General features: G+C 45.6%; 1 protein-coding gene across 2 annotated transcripts in view; it reads right to left on the bottom strand.

Annotated features, from left to right (window-relative positions):
• The window catches only part of Aagab (alpha and gamma adaptin binding protein), a 41,077-nt gene continuing 28,988 nt past the window's right edge, over nt 1-12,089 (bottom strand). The window contains exons 6-10 of one of the 2 annotated variants that reach the window (XM_048424417.3): nt 5,346-5,428; nt 4,597-4,696; nt 2,823-2,927; nt 2,338-2,387; nt 1-1,723 (exon numbers count right to left, since the gene is read on the bottom strand). In XM_048424417.3, coding sequence (XP_048280374.1) covers nt 1,646-1,723; nt 2,338-2,387; nt 2,823-2,927; nt 4,597-4,696; nt 5,346-5,428 — 416 coding nt within the window. In that variant the 3' untranslated portion in view covers nt 1-1,645. The remainder of the gene's footprint in view (nt 1,724-2,337; nt 2,388-2,822; nt 2,928-4,596; nt 4,697-5,345; nt 5,429-12,089) is intronic. The other variant, XM_048424418.3, reaches the window with a different exon arrangement.

Raw genomic sequence — 12,089 nt, 5'->3', positions numbered from 1 at the left:
GACTTTATAAATAAATCATCTTTTAATTACCTGGCTTTGTTTAGTCAACAAAATCAAACACAGCCTCTTCTACTCTACTTTTTCTTAATCATGTAGCCTAACTTGATTAATCTAAAATCTTCCATGTTTTAAGAAAAACATGTTCTGCCTTCCTGGCAACTCAGAGTCAACTTCCCTAATTTTCCTTCTTAACCAAAGGCTAATGCACTCACTTCAAAGTTTCAGTCCTACTGAAGGGAGGGTGTAAACCCAAGCTCAAAGATTACAAGATGGGTGTGGGGGGTGGGCACAGGGACTCGGTGCAAGCCAGCACCCACAGTTTGCTGGATTGCTACCATCACTGAGATGTTGTCTCCTCCCTGTGGTGGTTCTGGCCTGGCCAACCATCTGTTTCAGGTCCTGTAAGTGGTACCCAGGGCAGGTGAGCTTTGTTTCTGCTTATGATCGACCCATGTTTCCCACGCTAAATCAGGACCAGCTCTCAGCCCATGATGGGCGCCATCTATCACAGGCTGCACCTGCTCGGAAACTCCTCCCAGAGGAGTCTATAATGATCTTTATTTGCTGTACTTTGCTCTCTTCTTTAACACTTTGCTTTGTGCTCCCCTGGCGCTGATGTACTCAAGTACAACAAAGGAGAAAGGGCCAGCCCCTGGAGGGGTGCAAAGGAGCCCATAGCCCCAGAATAAACCATGGTAGTGGCTTGGGACTGTTTAAGGGCTCACTTTCCCCACTGCTCGGTTCAAGTGCTTTGACAGTGATCTCTGGCTTCCAAACAGAAAGAAGGGGCACTTGTCTTGCTTTCAGGGCGTCAAGTGTGACAGCACAGCTCTAAAATCTCAAATATCCAGGGACAGCACTTGGTCAGAGCACACTGTTGCCCACATGTCAGCACAGTGTGCTCAGAACCTGCACCCTGCTGCTCCTTTGGCCTGCACAGGGCTGCACTAAGGGCCCTTTTTCTGCAGCTGGGGAGAGGAGTGTTTTACCTTCCCCAGAGGAGGAAACCTTTGCCTGCTTCTTCTACACAGACATCTGACTTTTACTTCTTTGTGGCAGGAACTCAGACACTGAACTTCAAATGTCCATAAGGGCTTGCTTAGAGACAAACCCAGAGCCACTTGTCCCCCCACCCACCGGGCGCAAACTAGAGTTATAGCTGCCTCTGTTTTTTCTCAATAGCATCCACCTTAGCTCAGAGCCTGGCTCTTAGTGGGGACCAGGGGAAGTACAAAGGAAACGGCACAGACTCCCGACCTTCAGCCAGTGTGAATACTGGCGATTCAGCAAAGAAGCAGGCCTCCTTATGGAGTCCAAGTTGGCCTCAGACCTCCAGGTGCTAGGGTCACAGTGTGCTCTGACACCTGGCTCTCCTGTACAGACCTCTAAGACTCATTCGACCCTGGTTCTTAAAACGAAGAACAGAGATCTGAAGATGCAGATCTGAAGATGTTGATACTGTCATTTCACTCCTCATTCACTTATGACCCAGGAGCAAAGATGTCTCCCTATCCCCTTTCTAAAAGCCCAGCTAAGGGAGCCCCAAACAGTCAAGCAGCCAGCATGATGGCGGCAATCTTGGCAGAACAGAACCGGGTTGAGCAGGGAAGCACTTTGAGTGCCAGGCAAACCCAGCAGGAAGAATTTAGTGCTCTTCGTCTGAAGAAAGGCCCTCGATCTCGTCTCGGTCTCCTCCTATGGCCATCCAGAAGGCTTTGGCCACCTGTGGAGTGAAGCACGGGACACGTTTCAGGCTAGAGCTGACCTTCTGCCCACCTCATAGGCCACACCCGACCTGGCTGAGGTCTACAATCCTATACTTTGGCCCTCCAGCAGCACACATAAAAATCCCTGGGCAGCCTTTGACCCAGACTTCTGTGCTAGACCTGGGCTAAGCCTGCGATCAGGGCTGCACATGAATGTGAAGGGTGGGGATAAACCCAGCTTCATCACTGACAGAAGCAAAAACATGAGCACGCAGTTGGCCTCAACGTCTGGAACGGAGCTGGGCAAATAAATGACGACACAGTTCATATAATGAGATGTCCCGAATCATGTCAATTTCCTGCCAAAAACGTGTTGCTTTGGTAATAACAAAACAAAACAGCTAAGAGTTTTCTGGCCTAATAGGAAGGCAAGCATCCCAAACCTTGGGGAAGGTTCCATGTCACGTAACATATACTAAAGATATCTCAGTTTGACTGTAGCAACTGTGTTACTATTGTACAAATAAATATCCAGCCGGCTACAGTGCAGCACTCACAGAGGCCCCGCGGCACTGCTCACGGCACAGTTAAGACCTTTTGTAGATGAGAAACACCTGCTGCGTCTTCTTACCTTTTCTGCGTGCAACTTTCTTTGTTCATGAGGAAGTGTCGCAGCCTTGTCTAGGGGGAAAATAGATCTTGAGAAATTTGTCTAATAGCACAGGAGACTCTGGAGTGCATGGGTGTGCTAACACTTGAAGAGGGTAGATGGGATTCTAAGACATATGCTCATGATATAGTCATTACAGTCATTAGGAAGCTTGAGTCTCCCAAATTTTCCAGATGGGATGTGAGTGACTTGGTGGGAATTTGACAGATGCTGTGATAATGAGACTCACTGAAGAAAAGAGAGACACTTAAGAAGAAGGGAAAGTGAATCAAGACAGGAAATTTTTCCCCCAGGAATTTTTACCAATAAAATGGTCCAATCTCCTAAGCAGCCAAATTTCTCAAGCCCAGAACTCAGAATCCAATCTAGCCATTATAAAATGAGATGCTACCACATAAACTAGAGAAGCAGCGGCATGAGAGGACTGAGACAAGCGAGACAATTACCTTTCATTTCCTTTAACTTTGAAAAGAGCCTCTCGAAGTTCTCCAGATCTCCTCCTCCAGTGGTAAGACTCGCTAATTCTTGAATATCCAGGTCTAACATGGGGTCTGAAATCAGAGTATGATTATAGTATATAATATATATATATATACACATATATACATACAGACTTATGTATGTGATAGGTACAGTCAGCATGCCCTCGTGAGCACAGGCAACAGCAGAGTGCTGGCATGTGGTGCCAGCTTCACAGGCTGTACAGCGGAGCTCGCTGGGCTGCTGGGGGCTCCCTTTCCAGTCTCACAGCACTGCTTCCGTTTAGAGATGTGGCTTGCTCTGAAAGGCACCCTCCCCTTCTGCACACTCAACAGGAACCCGTACATCATGTCTACACCCACTGTTACGATGGCTACACCTAAGCCTATCAGGACAATATCACTGTCTAGAACTTGTCAACGAAAACCAAAACAATTCACGTCTAAAAATGAACTCCCCTAAGTCCCAGGGGTGGAGCTATTTGGAGTTATGTTTTCTTAATACAAATCCTTTGCCATTTCTACCTCAGCACATTACTTTAAAAATAAAACATTTATTTTGATTATGCATATATACATGTGTCTGTGAGTGGAGTGTGAGTGCGGGTGCAGGTGCTGGCAGCGACCAGAAGAGGCCTTGGATCTCCTGAAGTGGGCGTAGAGTGGTTGTGAGCAGTCCTCTGTAACAGCAGTACACTCTCTCCAGTCCCTTATAGCAATCCTTTATCACAATGACAGTGGCTTCCCTGACTGCCCAGTGCCCAGGGCGCCACCCTCAGGTTCTTTCCATGGTTGGCATAGCTGTGGCAGCATTTGTGTGGGTTCCTTGGTTTTCTAACAGTTCCACTACTGCAGCAGTGAACACATGCAGTACTGAGAGCTTGCTTTCTACATTTCTGTTCCTTTCCTTTCCATCCCTGCTCTGCCCATCCGTTTCCTTCCCTTCTATTCTTCTCTGTCCATCCGTTCCCTTCCCTTCCATCTCTACTTGAGGCTGTATCACCGCTAGAGGTACAGCCTTGACTTGAACCCAATTACACGGTGGTCTAATGCCCACAACCTTACTGTAACAAGTTCTATCTCTATACACTGTTCGTAACTCTTTGATGGCAAGGATGGTGATTTATAATCCTTTTCATTTATCACACTGCCACCCAATCTGTCAAGTGCATCTGGGGTCAGAGTGTGTCTTAGTTCAGTGCTTGTTGGTGTACTGAGGCCAAAGATGACATTTCTGATTTATCTGTGCACAAAGATTAGGTAACTGAGCTAGAGACAAGGACAGAGTCACTCTGTGCTTTAAAAATATGTTAAAAAGAGGGAAAGAGGATTTAAATGGTGCACTGAAGAAAGCAGTATTTACAGTTTGGGGAAAGGAGAGCATTCTTGCAAAGGCATTCAGGAGGGAAACCAGGAGACACTGCTGGTGAGTGAGGGGAAGACACTGTCAGTGAGGCTCCGCCCACAGTCCTGAAGGCTGCTGCTCAGTGGAGGTGAGGATGGGGAATACTAGACTTAGGGCACAGAGGCCACAGGTGACCTTCACAGACAGTCATTTGAATGAAATGAAATGAAAACAAGAGGAGCTAACTGAGCGGACCAGTCAGGACTAGTCCCAGGGGCTCATGGCTAGTGGGTGTGCTGTTCATTTTCTCCTCCACGTTTAAAGTCAGTTCTCCCCTCAGTGTTTTCTGTCCTGGTCGGTGCCTGTCATCTCTGGGGAGCTCATGAAGGAACTTACCCACAATGCTGTCAACCTGTGCACCTGCTGAGCCACATGCACCACCACGATGGCCTGGAAGGGACTCTATCCTCTCAGCTGCTGGCAACCGGGCCTGCTGCTGAGGGGAAATACACAGAAGCAACAATTTAACAGTAAGCTATTTCAGTGAAAAATCCAAGAATTCATTCTTCCCATCCCCAGCTGTAACAGAACACGAGGAGGAGACAAATAGGAATGAGGTCTTATTCAAACACAAGGCTGCAAAAAGTCACTGTCCCAGCTGTTATTTCCCTTAAGGAACAACTATGAAATGTTAGGATTTTGCCACGGGCTACTAAACCATGTTTGGGTTACATCATTTAAGATACATGTTATGGGCTTACTGACCCAGTGAACTCAGAATGGAGCTACTGAGGCCTGGCGTAAACGGTCTGTCAGTTCACTCAGAGTTGACTTGGGACTTGGTAAACAAGTACTGAAAAAGACTCATTTTTATTTTCTACGTAAAGATCTGAAAGTAATACTACGCTGCAAGGAAATCCTTGTAGATTTGAAAAAGTGCTCTAGCAAAAACTCCCCACTATCCCTGAGGGAGAGTCTGCCGTGGGGGCTGGATGAGCCTCCCCTCAACAGGGGCCAGACACAACAGCTGCTGAATTCTCCTCTGCTGCCTCCTAAATAGAAACTAAATAAATGAAAACTGTAGAGATCCATAACAACAAAGATATTAAAGTCAAAGAGGAGAAAAGACCCAGAAAATTCTTTACCTCTGAGTGACAGCTCTCTGCTGACCCAATGCTGCAGTTTGCTCCAGCCAGCGAGTTGAGAAGGCTGAAGCCTTGGCTCCTGTCTGAAGAGAAGACATCAAGAGTGCTGCTGCTTAGGTTCTACATTGTCACGTGACCAGCAAAGGTTTGGGCAGCAAAATTCCACCTCTCACCCTGCTGGTCTAGTCACATGGTGGCGCACGCCTTTAATCCCGGCACTTGGGAGGCAGAGGAAGGTGGATCTCTGTGAGTTCAAGACCAGCCTGGTCTACAAAACGAGTTCCAAGACAGGCAAGGCTACAACGAGAAATTCTATCTTGTAAAAATGATAAGAGAGAGAGAGAGAGAGAGAGAGAGAGAAATAGGGAGAGAGAGTTTGGATCTGAAATGTATTCTGAAGGCCTGTGTGTTCAAGGAGGTGGAAGTAAGGCGATTGGGTCATGTCCTTGAAGGGGACACTGGGATGTGGGCCTCTTTTTTTTGCTTCCTGGCCACCATGAGGTGAACAGTCATCTCTACCACACAAACCTACCATGTTGTACTGGGGGGTGACAGGGCCAAGGAGACAAGGCTGATCAAGTGTGGATTGAAACCCTGGCTCTAAGTTGAGCCATGTAAGCTGATTATCTCAGGCATTTTATTATAACGGTGACAAAGCTGACTGGCACACATACCCTCTCGATCTGAATAACTGTTTGATATAACAAAATACTGGCCAAGGTGGAAAGCTAGTAGGCTATTACACACAAATGCCATTCCAGGGCTCCATCTCTAAGTTACAACACCAGTGTTTTAGCAGATGTTAAAGTCATGAACACTTTATAAGTCAGCTTGAAAGCATTACTATTAGGTAAAGGGGCATGATGGTTAATGCAGCTGTCATCTTGCTACTGTCAAGCCACCTGCACTCAAGGTTCACAGTGTTTGTGTCACAGCGAAGACAGGTCTGGGGCAGAGCATCTGGAACTGATCCAAGCATCACCTAGAACACATCCTAAAACTAGCCCCAGACTCAAGGCCTGAGGCTCAACCACTCCTCTCAACTTCTGGCAAGTGTCCCAGCCAGCAGAATCAGGATCAGGCAGGCACCACAGTTTCTCCGGCTTGCAGGACTGTGGCCTGCAAACTTCCTGTAAGGGTTTCAAAGTCAGAGGGCAGGTAGCTCTCTCTCTGAGCTGTGGGTATGCAGGACTTGTCAGTGAGACATGAGCACTTACATGCTGGCAGATTCTCCACAGCAAACACAAGCGCTCTCCCTTCATTACTGGAAATAACTTGGACTTTGGGGAATTTTCAAATCTAATTCAGAAGTCTCTCAAATCCCAACTTCATTCCCTAAACTTGGCAGGCTGCCACTCATGCAAGGACATAATATGAGCTCGGCACATCTTCGATCAGTGCCTCTCTTCTTACAGTGGCTCCCTGACAGGAGCCAGGCAGAGAAGCTGCAACCGACAACACACTATAAACCTCTGGGCACTTTTGATTGTTTTTTCTATTTCCATCTCTTTTTAAAATTTTGACTGTTTTGCCTTATGTGTATTTAGCCACGATTTTAAAACCAGCAAAATAATGCTTAATGCTCTGATGTTAACAGATAAAGCTGTGAGAAAAAAAAACCACTGGGAAGAGGTCCAGCTTAGGATCAAAACTCTAGCTTTCATTCATGGCTCCACCCACCCATGTGACCTAGACAACCAACCCCCCCAGGGCCTTGGTAGGCTGGTCACCAGAATTCGGTGACTGAGAGGGGTTGTCTGCACCCTGTCCTCATGTGCTTGGAATTCACTGTGCTTCCGTACTTATTTTTTTAAAATAGGTTATACACACACACACACACACACACACACACTATATATATATATATATATATTTAAAATCCTAGTATTTCAAAGCCTTCACAGTTCACAATGAACCAAGAGTTTAGAATAGGCTGGAGGGAGTTGTGTCAGTGCTTTCTGATAAACAATGGAGGATCACAGCTCATCAGAGGGCTCACTATGTCCCCTGCTTACATTTTAAGGAAATCAGAGACACATACATTTATACAATTGAGAAAGGAATCCACGTTTGTTTATTCAAAGCAGAGTGCCTGCATGGAGTGTTGCTGCAAAGGCTTGGATACACTGACTTTTCTGCTTTGGTGTTCTTCACACTTCTGCCCACGTGCACCCACTGCACGCTATACTCATGGAAAAGAATTATATAAATCTTTTCTTATTTGCTAATAACTATCCGGCCCTCCAGATTTCTAGCATGGGAATGCTACTCCTACTGAGAAGGGCCTTCGCTTCAGGTGCTCAGACTCGTTCTAGCATCTGTGCCTTCACTGACAGCACAAAAACACTGAACTAGGAAGCAACGAATCAAGGTACTTCTTCATCTGATTCTTCTAGAATTTCAGGGGTGTGGGAGGGGCAAGTTTTTATAAAAAAGAAATTAGTCAGGAAGCATAAAAAGGAACCCTTCCCTCTTCCCACCCCTACCCCTGCCCAGCAAGGCACCAGGAACACCAGATGCTTACAACTGTGGGACTAACCCCTCTCCGTACTGTTTTTCCCAAAACAAGTTAAGCAGCCCTAATTTAGAAATCCAAAATGCTCCAAACTCCAAAACCACCTGAGCACCACCACAATGCCTCAGAGGAAACCTCTCCACAGCCAGAACACAGGCGCCTTATCAACACTGTTCCAAACTACCTCCAGACCATATGCATAAGATATAAGAAGACATGAACAAACAGCATGAATGTCCTGCACACATATGTGCAAGTATTTCAAAATGCAGAAAGTCATAAAACCTGCGAAACTGAGTCATAAAGAGTTCAGTTACGGACACTCAGCATACATATACAGAAGGTTTAATTTATAAGTTAGACACAGTTAAGACAATTACTACAATACAACACGTATTTCAAGCAGAATATGAAAATAATAAAAGTTCTCTGAAGAACTGGAAAGATGGGTCAGCAGTTACGAGTACTGGCTGCTCTTGCGAAAGACTGCAGTTGGTTCCCAGCAATCACATCGTGCCTGGTAACCTTTTGTGAAGTCCAGGTTCAGGGCTCTGGCATCCTCTTCTGATGCATACACTTGGTATGTAAACATATACTAAGTCCTAAACACATACACATAAAAAAAATTAATCAAATACACCTTTAAAGAGTTCTGCAGGAAAAGTGGCTCTCTCCCCAAATAGCCCCATGTACTGAACTCACTGCTCTAGTGAAGTGTGAGAAGATCCTCTAGGAATTTCTGGATGGCTTCCCTGCAGCTCATGCCAGTTGCCCAGACAACCAGTATCACTAGCACTGCCTCTGAAGCTGTTATTAACAAACTAAAGATCATGTGCATATAGGCATGAAGAACCTAAGCAGTAACCTGGCAGGATGGCCATTCAGTAACTGCTGGGCAGTGGCAATGAGAGGACGGGCTGCTCCAATGGACAGTCACCTCCTCCGGCAGAGGAAAAGGACGGTACACATGCCACCTTGTCACTCAGAAGAGACACAAGTGGAAAAGAGAAGCTACTCACTTCTAAAACCTCTGGGGTAGTTTGCTGCAAGTAGCCATGAGTAAGGAGGGACCACTGTGTACTAAATTCATCCCCAAAACATCTGACTCCATTGCATTACAGACGAAAGATGATCATACCACGGGAAGTACAAACAAACAGACACAATTTGTTATTAACGTAGACTCTTCAAATGTGAGGAATCCATACGCCCTGTTAGACATCTTCTGTGTTCACTTTTCAGTTTTTATTTCTTGAAAGCAGCAACTGTTTGGCATCAGCTCTGCAGGTTCAAGCATTCTCTGCATTTTAAGGTGTTCTCACTGTTCTTACGTTCTGTTCTCTTTGCACAAAATACCTTCCTTTCCGTGTGAGCCTGGTCTTCTCTCCTCACACAGTAAATGATAATGCAAGGCCTTCTAAAAGTTCATAGAGAAGCTGCAGCCATTTGATAATCTTAAGTCATGACAGACCACCTGAGTTATACAACCTTTAAGAAAGTCACAAATAATGTCACCAGTACCAAGAAAAGGACCCTATGTTATTATAGAATATTCCAAGTCTTTCTGATCAGATACAAAAACAAAAACAAAACACACACACACACACACACACAAAACCATTGTGGGGGAGATGGTTCAGTGGTTAAAAGCACTGGCTGCTGGTCCAGAGGACTGTAATTTAATTCTCAGCGCTTAATGATAATTCGCAGTCATCTGTAACTCTAGTCCCAGGGGATCTTTGCCATCTTCTGGCCTCTGTGGGCTCTGTACCCACATGGCACATAGATATGCACATAGGCAAAAAAAACCATGCACATTAAAATGAACAAACAAATAGAAAAACACCACAAAACCAAACCCTTATCTATTCTAACTCACCCACTGCTTGAAGTCCTGAATATGCCATTAAAGCAATGCTTACTGAGGCTCACTTAGACTCAGCACTGCACGTGGCTCCACTTGTGTTAGATTCAGGAACATGCTCCTCTGCTCAGCTGGTGACACAGAGGAGCTGCTCCTAAGCCAAGAGCCACGCCTACGGGAAAGTGAAAAGACGTTTTCCTTGCTCTCCTCCGCATGAACAGTATGTTCACTGTAGAGAACTATATATCAAGAAGGAAACGACGGCAGCAGACACTAGTGAGCGTTGTGCTGAATGTCCTCCCACTCCTGCAGTCTGGAGTGAGCACTGTCTTTCCTAAAGTTATGACAGAGAGCTCCACATTCGCCACAGCAAAGGCCCTGCTGAGTCCTGTCGCTGAAGCCTGGAGCACACACCTGACAAAACTCAAAGGAGAGCTGGCAATCAAGAGCAGTCATTCGGAACCAAATATGGGAAACAGCAAGGAAGACCATGAAGAGGTGGCTTTCTTATATGGCTCGTGACCAGTTTTGGAAAGAGCTGCAGTGGACGAGCAAGGTAGTGACATTGCCCTCAAGGAGACCCGTGGAGGCAAGCTCCTACCATTGCTTTGTGTGTGGACATTCCTGAAGGTCATACCTGGAAGGCTCACCATTTCTTCCGCTCCTCCACCCATCCTTCCACCCATTATGCTTCCTACACATATGTTACTTATCTTACTTATTGTTTTCTTTTTTGACCATGACGTTCATAAATAGGGGACACTCTGAATGGTCAGGTCATATCTTGTGTTCCTCAAGGTTAAGTTTAAAAATTAGGGCCCAGTTCAGCTTCATGAGGTTTAATGAAATCCATTTCAATGGATGTTGCCCCTGACCGGACATTGGCAGAATCACAAAGCTGATTTCCCAAGGTTACACAGGTATAGGCAGATTGACTAGAACCCTCTTCATTGCCATTCTTCCTCTCACTGATTTGATGCTTCATTTTTCTGTGATATTAGGTTCAAAATTTTAAATAATATCATTTTTCACTTCTTAAAAATGTCTATAGAGTTGGATGTGGTGATGCATGTCTGTAATTTCAGCACTTGGGAGGCTGGGCAAGAACATCAAGTTCAAGGCTATCTGGAGCTACGCAGCTGTTGCTAATGTTAGAAGTAATAATAATGATGACAGATAATCTTTTAAAAAATTAAAGGCATAAACTATCCACTTTCTCAAGTGAACAGCTTCAGGCAGAAGTGAGAGCTGCGGCCTTGTGATGTGAGCACCCTTTTTTTTTTTTGGTTCTATTCATCAATTACAAAGGTCTGCCTGATCTGGAATCTGGAACTTCCGCCATGGAATCATTTACCCAAGACATGAGGGGGCAATAGATGGTCATTTAGGTGATACTTTAATAGATAACCAATTCATCTTATTTATAATGGTAAAAGGGAGAACTGTTGTCTGCAGGAGTTACCCACTGCTCGAAGTCCAGCTGCAAGCTGCCCACTGGGGGCAGAGTCACAACTCGCAAGCATTTGTTTCATTTAACGGTCTTTCTCTGGTTCCTGTCCCCCTCTTCACCTATCATGACGCCACTTGATATAATACCCAGAAGTCATCAGTGCAGAAAAAACCCTCCTTAGAACTTGCCAGTGTCCAGCTTATTAAACCAGGGACAGGAACACTGTGTAACATAAAATTGATACTTATCAAAGGTATTGTGCATACTACTACTCTCCTCCGTGAGTGTTAGTCTCAATAAAGTCAACCAAGAGCACAATGTACCAAACTTCTACCCAACTCTTTTAGGTACCACCCAAGTTCAAGACACTGCCTCAAGCAGAGAGCTTTGCTACATGGCTTTCCAATGAACCAAACTGAAAGACACTGTATTAGGAAACTCGAAGAAGGGGGTGGGGACTTAAAACATCTGTCATATTTGTCATGAGGCAGTGACCCAGAGTTTCTACTTTCATGACAGTGAAAACAAAGGGGCATTACCAAGCTATAAATGTCAAACCCAACTGGCTGATTTTCAAGCCGTAGAGCAGGCTCTGGCGGGAGCGTGGGGGACACAGCAAGGAGCTGAGATTTGTATCTACATCCTTTCCTTGAGTGGCAGCCTAAGCTCAGACTGAGGAAGTGTAAGGCGTGACAGCAAATGAAAGGGTAAGCAAGCTGAGGAGGCTCGATTAGCCCCAGAGGTGCCTTCAATCGTGAGTGTGGGTCTCGCCCACTTCATTTCTTGGGCCATTTGTGGTTAGGTCTTTAATGCTGAATGGAAACTATGGCTTCCATGGAAGTCTGGGAATTTCCCCTCGGGCAGACCTAGTGCTCAATGCTTCCAGCCATCTTCATGGTAGCTCCCTGCCACCAG

The sequence above is a fragment of the Myodes glareolus genome, chromosome 4, assembly GCF_982192425.1.
Source record: "Myodes glareolus chromosome 4, mMyoGla1.1, whole genome shotgun sequence".
Taxonomy (NCBI): Eukaryota; Metazoa; Chordata; class Mammalia; order Rodentia; family Cricetidae; genus Myodes; species Myodes glareolus.
This window is presented reverse-complemented; position numbering and strand designations above follow the sequence as displayed.